Source organism: Telopea speciosissima, chromosome 2 (genome assembly GCF_018873765.1).
Source record: "Telopea speciosissima isolate NSW1024214 ecotype Mountain lineage chromosome 2, Tspe_v1, whole genome shotgun sequence".
Classification (NCBI taxonomy): domain Eukaryota; kingdom Viridiplantae; phylum Streptophyta; class Magnoliopsida; order Proteales; family Proteaceae; genus Telopea; species Telopea speciosissima.
The window spans coordinates 20298775-20320733 of NC_057917.1; the positions used below are offsets into that span (position 1 = coordinate 20298775).

The 21959-nt window shown below is 40.3% G+C and overlaps 1 protein-coding gene across 3 annotated transcripts in view; it reads left to right on the forward strand.

Moving 5' to 3' along the window:
• The first annotated feature begins 234 nt into the window (after positions 1-234).
• Positions 235-21959, forward strand: part of LOC122650262 (1,4-alpha-glucan-branching enzyme 2-2, chloroplastic/amyloplastic-like) — a 139233-nt gene continuing 117508 nt past the window's right edge. Inside the window, exons 1-5 of one of the 3 annotated variants that reach the window (XM_043843623.1) lie at positions 235-466; positions 2025-2179; positions 3032-3339; positions 11214-11312; positions 13433-13475. In XM_043843623.1, the coding sequence (XP_043699558.1) occupies positions 337-466; positions 2025-2179; positions 3032-3339; positions 11214-11312; positions 13433-13475 (735 nt within the window). In that variant the 5' untranslated portion in view covers positions 235-336. The remainder of the gene's footprint in view (positions 467-2024; positions 2180-3031; positions 3340-11213; positions 11313-13432; positions 13476-21959) is intronic. The other 2 variants (XM_043843622.1, XM_043843621.1) reach the window with 2 other exon arrangements.

The window sequence follows — 21959 nt, forward strand, 5'->3', positions numbered from 1 at the left end:
AGGCAAAAGACTCTATTGACCCAAAGCCATTCGTTTCTGATCCCTAGGGAACACGTGGCGATACTTCACTGCTTACTGGCGGTTGCGGATTAAAAGAGTATCGAGAGAGAAGACTTGAGCTTCCTCTGTTGTGGGTCCCATTCAATTACTGGTAGATTTATCTCCATGCAACCCAGCGTGCACACGTAAGCCGCTCCAGCAGCTTGCTAGTTGCAACAAACAAACTCCACACTCCCAAGTCCTAAAACTGGGAAGAATTGGTTTTCCGTCACTGTTTCTTTTCTTGGCACCTGCTTCATTACCTCCGATCTCTCCTTCTCTCTGCAAACCCTAGACATGGCTTACACTCTCTCAGGTATTCATCTTCCTACTGTCCATGCAGCTTGTATTTCCAATCGATCGAGCATCCATTGCGAACGGAAGAATGTGAACTTCTCTCTTCTCTTGAGAAAAGATTCCTCTCCTTGTGAGTTCTACTCTTATATCTCCCTGTGATTCGTCTGTTTGTGGCTTTATGCCTTTCTCTTTCCGTTTTTATTGCAGATCAGAAATAATGTTTGTGACGGTTCTTCTCTCCCCCCTTACCCTCTCCATTTTAGTTTTGGTGGCTTTATTTAGTTTTTCATTCATTTCCTCTTGCGCTTGGTTCATTGATTTGGTATGTAGTTTACTGATTCATTGAAGCCCCATTTAGTTTGCTCTGTTGTTTTGATTCATAGTTTAGACAATCCTTTCCCCATACCTAAGCTGTGGCTTTTTGATTCTGCTCTAATACTGATTTTAGTGCCTCAGAATTTTTTCCCCTGTTTTTCTGGTAGTATATGAGCTGGAGTTGCGTAATTCTTTCTGAAATACGTGTATATATTGGGGGTGGGGGTGGGATTCTGGTGGTTTTTGCCTCCTGGCTGCTGGCTCTGATTTAGAAATACTTGCGTCAGAAAGAGGTTGATTCCACTCACCTGGTATATTTGGCTGGCTTTAGATGGTATTTGATGGTGAACTGTTATTGGTGCATGAGGGGAAATTCTAAATTGGTATACTTAGTGGGCATTGTGTCAGTGTTCATAACTAAGCTTTGGTAAAAGGTTGGGGTGGGGACCTGATTCTCTTTCACTTGTCTATCATTGGAGGCTTGAAGCGGTTGATTAGGTGTTTGAATTCCTTGATTTGTTTGTTCAATAACCTTTTGAGTTTGTTCTGTTATCAAGATATGAGGTGAGAAGCATTGGGACAATGTTAGGGATGATCACACACTGCAGAAAGGCAGAGTGACAGATTTGCTCAATATAATAATGATTGTGGTCGCGAAATGAAGGTGTGTAAAATTGAATTTGTGCTTTGATGAGCACCTGCACTGCCATTCCCAGTGGAAGGACAATTAAGTGGGGAAGAAAGTTCAACTTAGAATATTCAAGTGTAATAAATGTAAAAGTAGGAAGAAGAGTGTAGATACTTTACTCACTTCAGGATTGGTGAAGATTTCTCTTAACACATTTATGCCTCAAAAGTGGAAGGGACCCAGATCATGTATATTGTAATAAGAGATCAATGTTTCGGAGAGATAACAAGGCATGATTTCAGTCCTTGCAGCTGAGTTTAGATCCCTGCTGCATGATTGAGATGAAATTTGTTTTTCCTTTCTTCCCCCTCTTTCAAGTTTATGCATGTCCCACACACGTATATTTTGAGATATTCACCATTCCCCTTTCCCTGACCCCCTCCACCCCAAAAAACCTGTTCACAAAACAAGAGATATAGGGGTCAAAAGGGGTATAACAATAATTTATTATAGATGAATGACGACGATGGAGCAGTTTCTTCTGGATTCAAGATATCCAATGGGATGAAAAGATGAAAATAACTTAAAAAAAAAGAAGCCCAATTTATTGGACCTATAGGACGCCCAACATGTATGTGTGTATCTCCATGTGTGCATATACTGCTGTGATTTTTTTTTTTGGTTTTTCTTTTTCAATTAATTTTTTTTATTGTTTCGATTAAGCTTACTGGATTCTTCCTTATAGGGAAGATCTTTGCTGGAAAGTCTTCTCATGATTCTGATTCTTCTTCAACGGCTACTGCTACTGAGAAAGTCCTCGTCCCTGATGGCGAGGCTGATGTCTCTTCATCCTCTGCAGATTTGGTGGAAACTCCGGAAGCTATTTCAGAAGATTCCCAGGTTTATTTTGAATCATACTGGTCTTTTGTGGTTTATTTCCTTTTCTATTTTAAAACACTTGCTTGTAGTATTAAAATTTTATTGCAGTTTTAACTGTACAATAGCAATAGGATTAGTGGTTTTTCTTTAACATTTTTCAGGAAAGCCTTCTCAGTCTTTGGAACTATGCTTGAAAATGACTGGTATAGGACTTAGAAAGAGATTATGGCCAAGGCTTTAGGGTTGGGGTTTCTGGTAATTGGGATCAACAAGAAAGGAGTTGAAGACTGAAAATTTCACAAGCTTATCATCTAAAAATTGGTGTTTTCTAGACCCAAAGATGATCAAGTGGGTTCGACATGAAAATTGAGCCCTGGTTGTGGGGCTACTTCTTTGGAATTTCTTGGTAGGTTTTGTATTCACATCAATGAGATGGATTGACCTTTTTTTCTTCCTTTCTTTGAATTCTGACCTTCATTGGTTTGTCATCTATCCTAAAAAGTAGAGATTTTTTTTGGCTTTGACCACTTTTTGTTGCCTCTTTTGCAACTTAATGGACAAGGTTGTTGTTTCATTTTGATCCATACCCGTAAATCACATTTACTTTAAATGAAATCTTGATATAGCATAAATATTCTATTAGATTTTGAGGTCTATTTTACTAAAAGAACAAAGTGGAGGAATGACATAAAAAAAGAAATGAAAAAAGGTAGAGAATGCGGCATTGATCTTTTTCCCTTATCAATACTTGAACTTCAGGTAGATCAAATTCTGTTGATGTGCGACTTATTGAATATGAATGAGAGGATATAACAGAATATAATTTCATATTGTTTCCATCATGGTCATACGTTCTTATCATTCTTGTGGTAGGTATTCCAAGAAGTAGCTGGTACATCCATGGAAGAGGATAGTAGGATTCATGGTGAACAAAATAATTTTTCTTCAGAACTTGTCAGTCATGATAGTAAGGTTGATGATGAACTACATTCAGTTCCTGTACGAGTAATGGAAGGTGCCAGTAAGGTTGAGTTTGTGGAAATGCCTGCTCCTTTCGAAGCCAGGGGAAGTGATGAAAAGTCTGAGGCCAAACCAAGATCTCTTCCTCCACCTGGCACTGGCCAGAAAATATATGAAATTGATCCTATGCTGAATGATTTTCGAAATCATCTTGATTATCGGTGAGATGCTGCCTCCTTGGTTTTGTCTCTGTTTTTTCAGTGCTTTTATTGAAAGAAGGAAATGGCACAGCAAATTAATGACATTGCATAAAGGTGCTTCTGTACCCAAGATTTAAGCAAATGCATGACTAACCGAAATGATCGGAAAAATGTGAAATAACTAGATAATTAACCACTTTAGCTTATTCCTTCGAATGTGTTTCTTTGAAGGGAAGTTCCATTACATAGTATTGTTGTGCATCATGTTCATTTTTTCCCCTAGTGAAAATTTGTACAATTTTATTTTAATTTTGTGATCTATCTGTTAAGTGCTTACTGCTATATATGGGTGGGTGTTTGGGTATTCAGTTATTATTTATGGGTGTGTATGTAATGTTGATGTTAGTTATTGTCCTTAGTTGTACTTTCACTATTTCAGAGATTTATAAATACAATTAGGGGTCACGGCTTGACATTCTACACAAGCAATAACTCGCTCTCTCTCTTCTTTCTCATGTTCTTCTTCTCTTCTCCTTTGCCTTTGTATGTACTGATTTTTCTTCTTTGGTATAGCTACATGTTATCAGAGCAAGATTGATCAGTCTCCATTCCCCAATTACTGTTTTGTTTGTCTACCAAGGATCCTCTTCTTGTGGTTGCAGCAACCTATGCTGCAATACCTATCTTATGAAACCCTAATTTGATTATATGGAGATAAACTCGGGTTTCCCTTCGTACATCCTACCTGCAATATTGATTCCATGGGCTTCTCGTTGTGCAAGAATCAAATAATACAAGAATAGGCTGGCGGTACTCTGTTTGAAATTTTTTTCCAGGTAAGCTCGGTTTCTTTCATATCCTGCATCTAGACGACAGTTGCTTCTGCAGTTTTAGGACTTTATTAGTCCCTCAGGTGAGCATCTTTGATTCCCTATGGGTACTGATCAGAGGCTTCATAATGTAGTTCTGGATTTGAATGCTCAAACCAGGAACCAAAACAGAATCTTTTCATCAAAGGATAGTTAAGATTAGGGTTCTTGATAATAGGAAATAAGGTGGTTGAATGGGCTTAAACTTAGGTCGAGTGTGGATTATATAGGAGAGAAGAGATGCTGAAAGTTACAGTTAAATGAGATGACTAAATCTGAAGTTATGGAAGAATCCTAGTTGGGTTTGAGTGAGGGTATTATGGTAAATAGGGTACTGGAACTAGGGTTAAGAGATATGATTAGGTTACTGTTGTAATGGGTACAAGGGTAATATTGTCCATAGGGGTATTACTGTCTTTGTACCAGTTCTGGAATGTTCCTCCTTCTATTATAAATAAAGAGGTTGTGAGCACATTGTTCACAAGCCAGTATTCACATCTTGGCCATTGGAGCAAACGTCTCCTGGTAATTAATCCCATAGGTTTGGGTAAAGCCCTTGGCAATAAGCGTAGCTTTATAAGAATCCACTGTATCATCAGCTTTCTGCTTGACTGTGAATACCCACTTGCAACCAACCTTCTTCTTCTGTGGAGGAAGACAAACCAGATCCCATGTGTCATTCTTCCTTAATACCTGCATCTCTTCAACCATAGCTGCATGCCATTGTGAATCTACAATAGCTTCCTGCCACTTCTAGGGAATAGAAGCAGAGGACAGAGAGGACACAAAACTAAAATAGGAAGGAGAAAGTGAGTCATAAGAAACAGTCTTAGCAATTGGATGTAATGTACACGACCTAACACCTTTGCAAACAGCAATAGGTAGATCAATTGTGGGATCAACATCAACATCAGAAATGTATAGAATATTACCAGAATCCATGGGAATTGGATCCATAGTTGTCACGGCGATCCAAGTCGGTGGAGGGGTGTCCATCGATATCGATACGACATCAGTCTATTTTAATGTTTTAATAGATGTATTGACCATGTTTTATTTTTTCTCTATTGTTTCTCAAGCTTTAAGAAGAAAAAGAAATCAAGAGAAATCAGAAGAAGAAATCGAAGAGGAAGAAGAGGAAGAAGAAATCGAGAAAGAAATCGAAGAAGAGGGAAAGAAGAATTCGAAGACAGGAAGAAGAAATCGAAGAGGGAAAGAGAGACAGGAAGAAGAAATCAAAGAGGGACACCATGGCGTAGGTCGCCATGCAGCCCTCTTCAGCGCCAGGACGCCATGACAACTATGATTGGATCAGGATCAAGAGGTGACAATTGGCATGGTAGAGTAGGTGCAGTAGTGGTCTGAGTTTGCTCCCGTTTGCGAACATAGACACGCGTCTCTGGTATGGGCTGCTGAACCGGAGTAGTAGTGTCAGTCTCCTGGAAAAATTGTTCCACTCGGCAAGCCCAACTGGTGGTATCTTCACTTCCATTGAAACGTGGAAAGTCTAGCTTCAGTAGTTTTGGAGCGAATGCTGGTGAGGATCCACTTGGTCGGCTTCCAGCGCTACCCACGGGTCGATCAACATGGTGTGAAGGAGGAGATAAGGAGTTCTCTCCCTCTTGTTCCTTGGGGTGAGTGCTTGATGCAATTCTTTCAAGAACCTCATTTAATTTGCTCATAATCAAGCGCTGCCCATCAGAAAAAGACTCCACATCCGCTTCAAGCTTCTCCATCCTCTCATTTATGTTGCAGCTCTGATACCAGACTGGTATGTAGCTATTATGGTGCTTCCCTATTGTTACGAAGATGAGAGAAAAGATGATAAATATTGACTCAATAGAGGGAGTCATGCCTCCTTATCATAAGAGAAATTGTAGATGCTAATAGTTCGTTCCTTCATTTACTCTAAAATCTAGAATAAATAGCTACAATAAAGACTCCACATCAACTCTAACTCCTATCACTAACCACCCCCAAGGTTTAAAGTATCAGTATTGGGTATCGTATCGGTCAGGCGATTTTAAGAGACGTATCGTATCATATCGTATCGGAGATACGTATCGATCAGTGCAGAAACACATGAAAATGATCAAAATACACATGAAATATACTTTTGGACACAAAAAACAATATCAACAAGCAATTTATGTCATATATCATGCATATACACTAAGAATTGTGAATAATCAATAACCAGACAAGTGCGGCACTTTGAAATTGTTATAAAAGATTAAAAGATGAGATTTCTTACCTGTAGAGTCACTCTATTGCCATGAAGAATTCCGGGGTGGATCAAAGTCATGTCTGTAAGGGTCTATACATAATGTAGTACATATATTATATACATTAGCATATGTTTTAATTTTTGGAAGAAAATAAAAAAAATTCATTTTATGGAAGCAATTTTCGGTTTTGGGTAAAAAATGCAAAGAAACATGGATTTTGAACTCAAATCTTTGTAAATGTATACAAAGAATGCAATACTAAGTTAGTTTAACATATTCCCTTTGAATCATAGCAAAAAAAAGACCAAAAATCAAAGATTTTAACAAAAAAATCAAGTTTTTTCCAAAAAACCTACCTTTCCCTTCAAGAACACCTTTTGATTTCGAATGTGGGTTGTTGGATGATTCAAATGCTCAGATTCCAGCTCCTTTAGGGTCGTTTTTTACTAAGGAATCGAAGCCCTAAAAAAATCTGCTCGAAAAACTGGGTTTGAGCATGGATTTTGAGGGTTTTCTCAAGGCTGGACTTGTGTTTTTTTCCGCCTTGAAGCTCCTGTCTCGAGTTTCTGCTGCTAAGAATGAACACTGCCATGTGTTTTTTTAAGTGGGTCGAGATGTCTCGATATGTATCGATATGTATCGGTCGATACATATCGATATGTACCGATACATACCAATACGCTAAAAAATATTAAAAAAAGGGTCAAAAGGACGTCTCGGCTGTATTGATACGTATCGACCGTTTCGTATTGTATCGTATCTATATGTGTCGGTCGATACATACCGATACAGTTGAGACAATTAATTTTTTTAAAAAATAGAGACGTATCGTCCTGTCTCGTCTCGACATCGACCGATACCTAGATGTATCGGCCGATACGATACGAGATGGACCGATACTTTAATCCCTGACCACCCCCTCACTTCCCGTACAACAATAACTCCTCTCGTTACATACCACGTCTTCCCCCACAACCTCAATACTAATAATGGTGCTAATTTAATAATTGAGCTAACTGCTCTCATGTACAGTCAACTATAAGCCTATAACTACCTACTCCTACGCATAGATGCATGAAACAGTCTCTCACAAAGAAAATATGCTCTAGATCTTTTGTTTGAGGCTGGTATGCTTGCTTTCAAACTAACTGATACACCTATGGATCCACACTAGAAGTTTGAGACAAATGATGGTGAGGAGTTTGATGACAATCACCGATACAGAAGATTGGTAATGAAGATCATTTATCTTATTGTTACTAGGCCAAACATATCATTTGTTGTTGGGGTTATTAGTCTATTTATGGAGTCACCTAAAAAGGTTCATTGGGAGGTAGCATGTCAAATATAAGTATCTTAAGGGTGCTCTAGGAAAGGGGCTCATCTACCGACCTAATCAACATATTGATGTGGTTGGATATTCTGATGTAGACTGAATTGGTGCTGATAATGATAGGAGCTCTATCACAGGTTATTTTACATTTGTACTTTTATTTTGTGGCAATCTTGTCACATGGAGAAGCAAGAAACAAACAACTGTGGCTAGATCGAGTGCTGAGGCTGAATATAGGGCCATGACTCATACAACGGCCGAGTTAATTGTTAGAGTTAATAAGGGTACTTTAGGCACATACCCATTATATTGTAATTTGATGTAATGTGTCTTTACCTTTTACCTCCCTTGGATATCTTCTATTAGCATGGGGGGCAAGGATGTAATTCTTTTTCTAAGTTGAGTGAATCAATATACGGGAGAGATGAGAATACTCTCTCAAAAGTTCTACCGAATTCTCTTTCTCTCCTTTTCCTTGTCTTCATACTTCCTTCTTCCTTACTTCCTTTCATCTCCTATATTCCAACTTGGTATCAGAGCTCCACGGTTTGAGAGTCGTATTCTATTTTTTTTCTTCCCTACTTCCTCTCTTTGGAATTCTAGGGAACAAAGGATTCCAAGGAAGAAGTTACTATGTGAATCGATTGAAGAAGTATGAGATAGGTCTTGAACGAAGCCTACAAGAAGACCTCATGTGAGCTTATGAGCTCTCATGATGCTCAACTCAACACCAACATCATCCTAGGGTTATAGCCAGCCTTTTGGAGCCTTATCTCTCTCTCAGATGTTGTTGGGGTTGGGGTATGGCTCCTAAGAATTGATCAAGGGTCCCCTACATTTGCCATATGGTTTCCATTGTTGAAAGAAGAAGCTGTTAGAGACTTAGAGCACAACTAATCTCTTTGTGGACTGCTAGGTACAGCCAATATCGTTTTCTTCCTCTTTTTTTTTTTCATTTGAAATGCAATGTGATGTTTTTTTGGTTGTGAAATGGTTGTGAAATGCCTCATTGGATTCTTTGAGTTGTCATGAGATGATGTTACCCTTTGAAGGGTGTGTTTGAGTGGAGTTCCTTCAAATTTGGTGCTTGTTTCCGTTTGTTGGAATTTTTTTTTGGTGCTGGGACTGTGTATTTGGGTTGAGTGTGTACTCCCCACTTGGTTTGGATATTTTTCCCATAATGTTGAGTGTATTCCTACACTATGAGGTCAGTGGAGTCTTACACTATGAGGTCAGTTGACCTACAGGATTTTTGGGTGGTTCCCAATCCACTCAGATAGCATTTGAGAATCCCAACACCCAGATCTCCATTGTGAAGTTGGACAACACCAATTATTTGGATTGGGCTCGTTCTGTGAAACTTTTCCTCCAAAGTAGGGGGAAACTTGGCTATATTACTGGCACCATTCAAGCTCAACCTTCTAGTTCTCAAACGGGAGAGATGTGTAGAGTGAGTGGAGTAGAGAGGAAGCTGATCGGAAGAGAGATGCACAGTGAGGAATCTTCCTTAATACCTACAGCTCTTCAACCTTAGCTGCATGCCATTGTGAATCTGCAATAGCTTCCTGCCAGTTCTGGGGAATAGAAGCAGAGGACAGAGAGGACACAACTAAACTAGGAAGGAGAAAGTGAGTCATAAGAAACAGTCTTAGCAATAGGATGTAATGTACACGACCAGACACCTTTGCAAACAGCAATATGTAGATCAAGAGTGGTCCAGTTTAAGTGATTTATTTCTATTGGTTGTTAGGGAATCTTTTATTGTTTTAGCTTTTTAGTTAAGTTGTCCCACCCCTCCATGATTTATGTTGAGGGAGTGACTTGTTTGTTGTAATAGGAATCAGCTTTGGGATTCAAATTCCAGGCTGACTAAGTATTAGGCCTTTGGCCAAGTTATAAATAAAAGCAATCGTGGGAGGCTCCCACACAATTCAGATTTAAAAAAAACTAGCTTACTGCTTGCTGCCTTTGCTGCTGCTGCCTTGCTCCATTGTGAGTGTTGCCTTTTGGATCCTATCAAGGTGAAGGGATTGGTGGACCTCCAATTGACTCCTTGCATCTTGTAGAACGGGAGGATCTGTTTCTAGTTGTCTTCAAGCTGCTGCCATTGAAGACCTGCAACTCCAAGTAAGTGTTTAGCATTCTTCATCATTCCCCCTTCTTCTCCTAATCCTATACAACCTACCCTAACATCCCCCTTCTATTTTATTTGAATTCCCTAAACCCTAATTCACATACAGCCTTAACCAGCCATTAAAATTCATCCATAATTAAATCACATCATCCTCTCATCAACCCCTCCACCCAATCCTAACTCAGGCTCATCCCTTCACTTAAACCTTAATTCCCTTCATCCCCCACAAGCTGCCGAAACCCTAAAACCTTACCTGAACCAATCCAGCCATCAGAGTACATCTATACCTTGGCCGAGTGTCCATTCCTACCCTAGGAAGACTCGATCCAAGCTCCCTTCCATAATTCCTACTCTAAACCCTAGATCTCTTCACCCCCATCTTCCCCAAAACCCAAAACCTGAAACACTAATTTTCTGTTTTTGAATTTCTTATTCAAACATCACTAAACCTAGCTCTTTAGACTCCCCTAAACCTGCCCAGCTTTACCATATAAGACTCATCCCTATTACCCTAACCCTAACCCTAAAATTGGCCTACAACATCAATTCTGCCCCCATTGAACCAGCAGCTCTACAGGTCCTGGTTGTCTGGCTCCTAGTAGGTCTCCTACCTATCTAGGACTACATTACACTATCATGATGTTGTGATGGACTAAGGGTCTCTGCTATGAAGGATGGTGCGTGCCAATGCCCAGATCCTCTAGTTTTTGGGTAGACCTTTGAGAAGAGAGGTTCAAACATTGGATTAAGAGAGTTGGTGTAGCTTGTAGATGCACCAAACGAAGAAACCTCTCGAAGAACTCCACACATTTGAGCCAAACTCCCACTCCCTGTGTCGAAACCATCGACAATGTATGTTTCGATCGAAACTTGTGAGAAATGGCAAGTTGCGAGTGAAACTTTTCATTTTTATATGCCGATTTGGGTTGGTTCAACTGGTTTCGACCGAAACCAGTCGAAACTGGTCGAAACCAACTTAAACCCTGTTACTTTTTAAACTTCCACCCTAACTCGTCTCGGTGGTTTCGACTGAGTTCTCTTTCCATGGTTGTATATCAGTAGTTCTTGATCTTGTTTTAGTCTTCAGCTGCGACACAACCTGCTAATGTTGGACTTAAAAGAGTATCTGTTGTATTTCCTGCAAACATATTGGATGTAATCCTATTAATGTAATATTCATGTTCCCATATGGTTTCTCCTGCAGGGAGACTTAACTGTTATTGATCTATTTTGTTAGTGGTTTACTCCTTTATTGTCCATTTTAATGGCTTTTGCTGCCTTCTGCTGGCAGGCAATGATGCTAACTTTTAGGTACTCTTGTTGAATTACAGCTATGAGCATTACAAGAAAATGCGTGCGTTGATTGATAAGCACGAGGGTGGATTGGAAACATTTTCTTGTGGGTATGAAAAGTTCGGATTCAATCGAAGGTATTCCTATTCCTCCTTCCATCCAGTTAAATTGCTGGGGATTATTTCATCTGGTTTGATTGAAACAGTCCATTTATTATTTATATTGTAATCGGTTTTCTCTATACAATGGAGAATCTTTTAGAGTATGTTATTTAACTTCCGTCTGATGTATATCGTTGTCAGGTATCTGTATGTTGTGTTTCTAGTAGCAATACTGCCGCTAATTTACTATTTCCATAACTAATTATTTTTTACTTTCTGATGGATTAAATAAAATTGTTAGTCGAAGACAATTCTTTAACTCCTAGTTGTCATGGCGCCTAGGCGACCCAAGGCAATGAAGAGGGCCTAGGCAACACCAACAAGGCGACGTAGGTGACCAAGGCGCCTAGACATCACCTAGGCAATGCCTTGAAAACTATGCTCTAGCTGCAATGTATTGCCAGTGCCTTTGGCTGAGGAATCTGCAAGTGCAACCAATTTAAATGCTTACAGTTGTCTTCTTAACCCCCCCTTCTTTTTTTTATCATTAAGCTTTTTGTGTAATCTTTCTTCATGTGCTCCAGATTTACATTTTCAATGTCCAGAGAAACTTGCCTATGCTCGTTTGCTTGTATTAAACAACCCCTAAAACCCACTATAATGTGGTAGATTGGGTGGATCTCCTGGTCTGGGGCTTTTTGGTGTTCTGTCGCCTTCTTTAAGACAGTTCTGCTTTCAGCACACTGATGCACTCGTGGGAGCTTATGCTGTTACTAGTGCTCTTTAAGAGAATGGGATTAGGTCCAATTTCAGTTGTGAAATCCCACGATCAGATTCCCATAGAAGATATGTCCTTTGCTAATGACCATCAGAAGATCGTGCCGATTGATCATGAGATGCGCTGGATCATTGCCCCATCAAAACCGGTATTTGTGGATGCCGATCGAGTGGTGCTGATTCTCTCATTCTACAAAACTCGAGGTTGACAGAGCAGAGAAGAGAAGCGAGAGCGAGAGACAAAGCAGACCCAAAAAAAACGTTCCGTATCTGGTTCCAGAGTCTCCCCGCAAGTCGACTACCAGCATCAATGTCGCCTTCGAAGTCGCAAAAAAGAAGATATTTGTGGATGCCGATCGAGTGAATATTTTTTTATTGGCACCAAAAGAAGATACTATTAAAGAGAGGCCACTGCCATGCCAGAGCAAAGCTCTACCGGACCAACAACAGTTCACAAGCACGCTCAACAGGCCAAACCCACCCCTGAGCTGGAAAACCCCACCTCAACTCTGTGAGACCACTGAAAAAAAGAGTAAAGGAGAAAGAGAAGAACAAAAAAGGAATATGCAGGAGAAGAAAACATAAAACCTACACCATGAAACTAACCCTTCGCGCATCTAAAAATGGTTTTCTCGCCCTCTCCATGCAAACTTCTTTAATTTTGCTTCACCATTTCTCTAATGCGAAGTCGACTTCAACATCTTTGCATGCTGGAAATAATTGGCCCGAGGAGGGGACTGCAGCACAAATGGTTATCAAATGTGAAATTGTTCCATTTATGTGGAATTACTACTTGGGGCTTTTCAGGAATAGTTGACCTCTGAAATTAAAGATTATTTTCTCTGTTTGGCCAGATTTGGTGCTTTACACCTAAGGCTGCATTTGTTTCCCTGTAAAATATTCTATGGGATTTGTTAAAAACCAATACAAAATTGTACAAAGATTACAAAGGGGAAAATATTTTATTCAAAAGGAAATAAAAAATTTTGGAAAGCAACATCTATTGCAAAATTCAGGATGTTGTTTTCCCAAAATGTTGATGGTATCTTAATCTTTGGTGCTCTTGGCACCCATGGAAGACTCCACCCTAATCATGCAGCTGGATTACTGATTCATGTTCGAATGTGCTTCTTGGTCATGTCCAAAAAATGCCACATGACAGGATTACTAGTTTACTACTATAGTGGTCATCTTTGATCGACCGTTTTAACACTACTATTGGTGAAATTACTACTACTATAATAACAATTACTACTATAGTGGCATTTATTGTTTGGTCAGATCGCATTTCATCTGTGAGCTCTTCTCCAACTGAATCTGATTTCTTTATACACATTTTGAATTTCATGTTCTTATTCAATCTCTTCTGATTTTTTCAGTGCCACAGGTGTAACTTATAGAGAGTGGGCACCTGCAGCTAAGGTTTGTTTTTTTTTTATTCTCAGACCAAGATGCATGAATTGCTTCTTATATTTTTTTCAATGAATAAAAAATTAATTACCAAAGGAAAGAGAAAGGGGGAGGGGAGAACAAACATTACAACAAAGAAATTCCAAGACCTTGCCTTTACATAGGGGGAGCCATGGGCCTGTAAAAGAAAAGGACAAGAACCCAAAGAAACCACAACAGACAAAAAACAGGGAGGCAGCACCCCGGGGGGGCGGCCCAAGCTAGCAAAGGCCTAGCAACAATTTGACATATAGATCTTCAGAGATTGTGCATGTACCAGGATTAAACATAACAGAAATAAATGCAGGAATGCCCACCAAATCACAACTAGTTGTCACGGCAAAAGACATGACCATGGATATCCAAACTTAGAGGCTGTAGCTTCTCATTGCTGGGCAAGGAATAGTCTAGGAGGAACCACTTCGTGGGATAAGGGGGGAGCATATAGTTAGAAACTAGGTATGGGTTGATTCTAGCAAAGAATAAGGATTAACAGCTAAGAAGAGAAGAAGAAGAAAGAAAGAAGAAGGAAGAAGAAGAGATGTGAGAGAACCGTTGGTGAGAGACTTCGTGGGATAAGGGGGGAGCATATAGTTGGAAACTAGGTATGGGTTGATTCTAGCAAAGAATAAGGATTAACAGCTAAGAAGAGAAGAAGAAGAAAGAAAGAAGAAAAAGGAAGAAGAAGAGATGTGAGAGACCCATTGGTGAGAGAGTGAGTTGATGTCACACCCCTCTCCCCTATTTGATTCTTCTATTGCAGATAAAAACAAGAAACATACAACATAAAAAAGTAAGATACTAGACTAGTACCCAAACTACCCTTATTACATAACTCTAACACTCCCCCGCAAGCTGGAGAATAAATGTCATACATTCCCAGCTTGCATAATAGGGTACTAAACTGATGAGGGATGAGCCCTTTGGTAAAGATGTCAGCTAATTGATTGCCTGTCTTAACAAAAGGAGTACAAATGTAGCCTGAGTCAAGCTTCTCCTTAATGCAATGTCGGTCTACTTCAATGTGCTTTGTTCTGTCATGTTGCACAGGGTTGTGTGCTATGCTAATGGCAGCCTGTTATCACAATAGAGTCTCATAGGTGCCTCAGTATCAAATCCCAACTCTTGGACCAGCTGTCTCAACCATTTGAGTTCACATACTCCATGAGCCATAGCTCTAAATTCTTCCTCTGCACTGGACTGAGCCACAGCTGGTAGCTTTTTACTCAATGTGACCATAATACCACCCATAAAAGTGCAATAGCCAGAAGTAGATCGTCTGTCAGAAACTGAACTAGCCCAATCAGCATCAGTGTAGCCTTCAATTCTCAATTGGTTGTACTTGGCATATAGGAGACCTTTTCCTGGAGAGGACTTCAAGTATTTGAGGATTCGGTAAACAACATCCAAGTGCCCACTCTTGGGGGCATGCATAAACTGACCCATCACCCAACTGCATAGGTGATATCTGGGCGAGTCAAAGAGAGATAAATCAACTTCCCTACAAGCCTCTGGTATTTCCCTGCATCAATAAGGGAAGGTCCATAGTCTTCTCCTAGCTTATGATTCGGATCAATAGGAGAGTTTGCGGGTTTGCAACCTAACATCCCTGTCTCTTTCAACAATTCTAGGACAAACTTCCTTTGACATATATTTATTCCCTTCTTAGACCTTGATACTTCAATCCCTAAGAAGTACTTTAAGGGACCCAAATCTTTAATCTCAAACTGTTGAGCCAAGTAGGTCTTCAACCTAGCTATCTTAGCCCTGTCATCTCCAGTCAGTACAATATCATCAACATAGACAATAAGGGCTGTGATGGTACCATTACTTCGCCGGGTAAATAAAGTGTGGTCAGTTTGACTCTGGGAATACCCATTCTTCAAAATGGCTTGTCTAAACCTCTCAAACCAAGCCTTCGGGGACCGCTTGAGACCATATAGTGCCTTCTTGAGCAGACACACTTTCCCTTCAGCTGAGGGACACTTGAAGCCAGTTGGAGTTTGCATGTACACTTCCTCTTTTAGATCACCGTGGAGGAAAGCGTTCTTCATAGCCAATTGATACAATGGCCAATCTTTATTAGCCACCAACTATAAAAGAACTCTTATTGAGTTGTGCTTCGCCACAGGAGAAAATGTCTCCTGATAATCAATCCCGTACACCTGACTGTAGCCTTTAGTCACCAATCGGGCCTTGTATCTCTCAACTGTACCATCTGATCGGTGCTTGACTATGTAGACCCATCTGCATCCAATTGGAACCCTCCCCTTGGGAAGATCCACCAATTTCCAAGTACAGTTCTTCTCAAGGGTCATCATTTCCTCAGACATGGCTTGCTTCCACTTTGGGTCAAACATGGCCTTAGTGACATTTTTGGGAATGGAAATAGAAGAGAGAGCGGCAGTGAAGGTAACACCTGTAGGAGAGAGAGCATCATAGGAAACAAATTGGGCTACAGGATTAGTGTAAGCTCTCTTTCCTTTTCTTGCAGCAATAGGAAGGTCTAAATCAGAAGGAAGAGAAGGAATGTTAGCTGGCTGAGTAGGATGCATCTTAGGATGTGGCTCCAAGGAGGGCTCTTGGCAGGTCTTCTTTCCTTTACTCTTCAAGCATTCACCTTTATTGTACTTAATGTGGTAATCCTTCTCATTACCCCTTCTCATTACCAGAACCACTTTCAACAACAACCCCTTCTTTAGGTTTCCCAACATCAAACATAAATGGGGAAGTAGGCAAAGGTGGGAGGAAAGGGATAGAAAAAACTTCGTCATTTCCACTGTTCTCCCCCTGAAGAGGATGTTGAGAGGGAGGGAAGAAAGGTATAGATTCAAAGAAGGTAACATCTTTGGAGAGAAGTTGCCTTTGGGAAGAGGGATGAAGCACTTATACCCCTTGGTAGAGGAGGAATATCTAAGGAAAATACATTTGAGTGCCTTTGGGTCAAGCTTAGTCCGAGCACATTTATTGACATGGACATAGCAGACACACCCAAACACCTTAGGAGGAAGAGAGAAAGCAGAAGTCTAAGGAAACAACAAGCCTAAAGGAGAGTTGGATCCAAGAAGTTTAGAGGGCATGCGATTGATTAAAAAGGCAGCGGTAAGAAGGGCTTCAAACCAAAAGGTCTTTGGAACATGCATGCCAAATAGGAGACTCCTAGTGACTTCCAACAAATGGCGATTTTTCCGTTCAGCCACCCCATTCTGTTGAGGGATGTCAACACAAACAACTTGATGAATAATGCCATGATCAGTAAAAAACTGTTGGAGCCCCCCATACATATACTCCCCCCCTTTATCAGAACGAACTATTTGAATGTGAGTACGAAACTGGGTATGAATGAGCTGATAAAATTTTTTAAAGGAATCATAAACATCACTTTTTTGTTTCATCAAAAAGGTCCTAGTTGACCAGGAATAGTCATCAACAAAGGAAACAAAATAACGATAGCCAAACAAAGTAGTAGTGGGAGAAGGCCCCCAAACATCAGAGTGCACAATATGGAAAGGAACAGTAGATCTATTACCATGATAAGGATAAGAAGAACGACAATGTTTGGCTAACAAACAGGGTTCACACTGAAACACATGGGAAGAAGGAATGGAAGAAAACAGGTGGGGTCATTTTATCCTCATAACACCAAAAGAAGGGTGGCCCAAACATTGATGCAACAACATCACAGAGTCAACAGTGCTGTTGTCATTACGCCCACCTGTGTAGGACTGAGCAGTAGGTAGAGGGGATGTTCCTTGATAAAAAAGGTAAGAGTCCCTTTTCCTCACATCCTCTGCCAATTACCCTCTATCACCAAATCCTGAAAAACACAATGAGATAGAAAAAAAGTAATAGAACAATTCAAGGATTTGGTTAGGTGGCTCACAGATAAGAGGTTAGTATGAAATTGAGGAACATGAAGAACAAAGTCAAGGGAGATAGAAGAAGTGACACGAACATTACCTTTACCAGAAATAGAGAAAAGGGAATCCTCAACAACTTTAACCTTTTCCTTTCCAAAACAGATAGAGTAGGAGTCATAACACTGAGATATGCCAGTCATATGGTCAGTGGCTCCAGAGTTAATGACCCATGCAGAGGTAGTGGAAGGGTCAGATGTAGAGCCCTGTAAAGTGGAAGCTCAAGAATCTGGCACTGCAGGTGTAGAGGCAGGACTATCCAGATATGACAAAACCCTGCGAACTGCTGCACTATCATCCTAAGTGAGGGATGCGGTGTTTGTATTTAGTCCATATGGAGATCCCATAGGTGCAACCTTAGTCATCACGGAGCATGCTTTGGCTCCCCCTCTCCTGCTGCCGTGCATACCAGGGGGACAGCCATAAAGTATCCAACATCTCTCTCTCGTGTGTCCAGACTTTACCCGCAATGATCACAGTGCAACCTATCTCTGTCATTTCCTTAGGGTGGACCCTGGCCTCTTCCTCTAAGAGCTGACCTAATGTAGGGATACACAAAGAAAAAAGGAACTAATACTCAAATCCAATGGGGAGTACACACTCTACCCAAACAGAGATAGTTCTTATCAGGGAAGACTTCTCCAAACAGCCGCTGTCGATTCACTTCTCCAAAGAACACACTTACAAGATAGGAGTAAGGGTGTCAATTTGGTACCGCAACCGTGTACCGATATCGAAACCGCCCGCGTAAAACCGTACCAAACCGTACCGTTGCAAAAATGGTACGGTATGGTATGGTCAAACGGTATTGACCACGGTACGGTACGGTATCGGTATTAGGTACAATACCATCGGTATGTACCGAAACCGTACCGTTTTTAAGGGTATAGTTGTAAACTTAAATAAATGAAAGTTGAAATGGTAGTTCGAGTGTTCAACACGCAATACCAATTCATGATGTAAAGGCAGCCAACCCATTGTGCAGATCAAGAAATTATATCCGACTATTATTATATTTATACATTGGTCATTGGGCAACCAACTTATTAAGAGTGAATACTGAAGATGTTTTCTCACTTTTCTGTCAGACGTTTTGTGTCACTATCACATGTCATTAAATATCTATGCATTCAACTCTCAGACTTCACTTTTTTACTTCACACACCACAAACAGCAAGACCGTAATCCATACCGTTTTCTATACCGAATCCATACCGCTTTCCATACCGTTTTTATACCGTACCGAAACCGTACCGAAACGGTACGGTATCGGTATTGAAAATGATATTCTTAAACGGTACGGTACGGTATCAGTATTGGGTACCTATTTTTGGTACCGTACCGAAACCGTACCATATTACCGACACCGTACCGTTTGACAAGCCTAGATAGGAGTAATACCCAAAGTCAAATGGAGGGTATATTCTCAACCCCAAAAAAGGTTTCAAACACTGGTGAACAGAGTCTAGCAACCAAAAAAGGCAAACATCTCAAAGAAATTCAACACCACCACATTCTTTAAAGTATAGCTTCATCACACAACCACTAGAGAAGCTCAAACAACATTCCTTACCAATACCAAGCAGTCCCTCTTCGGAAAATAAAAATTCCAGCAAGGAAAACCAAAGTTCAAATGTTAAGAACTCCACTCAAATAAGCCCTTCGAAGGGTAACAACATCTTAATACAACTCAAGGATTTATATGAGACATTCCACAACCATTTCATAGCTGGAAATCATCATATATTGCATTCCAAATGGGGAAAACACTCTACCTAAAGAAACAAACCAGCAAGCTAATATTCCACCAGCACGCAATGAACAACAGTTTCTTGAAGAAAACCAAATCACAAGCTAATACACCACCTTTTGCACCTTAGCCTCATTCCTCAACAACCAACAATACTCACATAATTGAACTCTTCAATCAATAGTAACTATTCAACACACCACAAGCCATTTTTGATGAAACAGAGATGCAAATCAGAATCTGGCGGTACCTGTAGGGCTGTAAGAGAGTGGACTATACTCCCAAACTGTTTCACTTCACCAACCAAGATCCTAGGGGGTTGAAAGAGGACCCCTGGGCGATTCTAACTGGCCTGACTTCATTGCAGATGGTAGTGTGAGGGGGGAGAATCGAAAGCAAGAAGGGAGGAGCTGGCTGTAATGCTGGCAGGAACTTCTAGAGCTTCGTTCGACTTCTACAGCCCCCAAATTCTCTTCATGATGTCTTGTTTTGGAGAATAAAACATTGAATCTTCTATGTGTAGTATTCTACATATTATAGCCCCTAATGGAACCCTCTACCTTTCTAGGGTTCCAAAGAGAGGTATAGAGAAGAAAAAATGAGCTTGGTCGACTCTCAAACCTGCTCTGATACCAAGTTAGAAACAGGTATGGGTTGGTTCTAACAAAGAATAAGGATTAACAGATAAGAAGAGAAGAAGAGGAAAGAAAGAAGAAGAAGGAAGAAGAAGGAAGAAGAAGAGATGTGAGAGAACCGTTGGTGAGAGAGTTAGTTGATGTCACACCCCTCTCCCCTATTTGATTCACTAATATGAAATAGAAATTACAACTACCTCCCTAAGGAGGTAAAAGGTAAAAACAAGAAACATACAACATAAGAAAGATCGATCCTAGACTAGTACCCAAACTACCCTTATTACATAACTCTAACACATATGTCACATCGGCAGTAAACACGAATGGGGGGTGGGGTAAAGTAGGGTTTTAAGTATTGGTAGGTATCATATCGTATCGGGCGATACGTATCGGTATTGGTAGGTATCGATATGATACTTCTTTGTTTAAAAAACGTTTGTATAGGCAGATATGGGACTGATACAGTCTGATACTGAACTGATACAGTCTGACACAGGTAAAATAAGCCTCCTTTAAACCCACAAAACAGAAACCTTGAGTGAGATATGAAACTGAGAGCAACCAAAGGCCTTGGAAACTTGTTTTTGTCTTTGATATGAGTTGGAAGAAATCATCTAATATAAAAAATGACTCTAATCTTCACCATTTCAACAAGTTTTGGAGACTTATTGTTCAAATCAGGGATTGAATGATTTGGGTGAAAAAGTGGTAAAGTTGCAGATCTCTCTCTCTTTTTTTTTTTTTAAATGAATCACTAGATGGGTAAAAATGACTCAAAGCCTTGCATCAAGCTGTTATATATTTACTTATTATATAATGTGTTTTATACTTCAAAACTCTATTTTATATGTATCATAAGCACATCCATGCATTTCTTGACCATTTTTATGTGAATCTTTAGCATATCTCAGGTATGATCTTAGGTACGATATGATACATTTCTTAAAATCACCCCTCCGATACGATACCTGATACCGATATTTAAATCCTTGGGGTGAGAGATGACAGAGGGCTGGAGTTGGTGAGGGGTTGAACAGAAGGAAGGAGAAGATCCGGGGGGGGGGATAATCGGGACGGGCAGGTTAGTGACGTGGTCCATGCCGAAGGTATCAACCTGTGCAGGAACGAAAGAGGGAGAGTGCCCCTGGGTAGTTGCTTCTTATATTATTCTGTATCATAGTTATCAAGGCGGCAAGGTGACCGTGGTGTTGGAGAGGGGCTAAAATCAAGGTGACACTAACAAGGCGGCAAGGTGCCCAAGGTGACCAAGGAGCCTGGACGCTTGATAACTATGTTCTGTATGGAACTCATTGCTTGTTTGTTGTTCTTTTAATATTCCATGGTAAGTTGCTAAGAGATGCTGCCAACATGGAATTTGAGTGCCAGTTTAATTTATGTCTGTGTTGTTTGGACACCTGCTTGTGCAAGTTCTCTTATTCATGTAGGAAAATTGATGCAAAGTTGCAAACCACTGAACTCTTAGTATGGGTTTAGAACGGAACATATAGAACTGGGGTCGATGGTTGAAGTTAGAATGAAAGCTGCAAATATCATCTACAATTTCATTATCAGCCTCAAAATTGGATCTAAACTAGGAAAAATAAGATCTATAAGAAAGGGGAAAAAAAAAAAAAACTAGGAAAGGTGCAAGGGTCCTATATCAGATAAGGCAGACTGACCTTTGATTTGACTTCTTAAAGCTGGTCCAAAATCCAGTAAGTAAATGTTCCTGGTAATCAAATTTCAAGCTCCCACTGTTTTGGGTTATTTGATTTATTTGATCTAGTTATTAATGCTTGGGTTATTGGAATGAGCTGCTTCAGTTGGTGCCTTGGTGGTCATGCATACCTTCTATGGTTATTAATGTTTGGGTTATTGGAATGAGCTGCTTCAGTTGGTGCCTTGGTGGTCATGCATACCTTCTACGTTATTTCATTAGGACAATGGTTGGAATGAATACTGCTGCTGCAAAAAACTTGGTGATAGGGGATGCCTGCTTCATGGTTGCTATAGTCATCTCACTGGCCATGTGAAACAACTCCTGCAGTCTATGATATTCAGAAACTGAGAGTAGACGTGGGAAGCTGGAAGGCCAAAACTATCCTTTCCAGCTTGGCCTTTAAAATCCTGCAATTGATTGCCATAGGCTTGACTG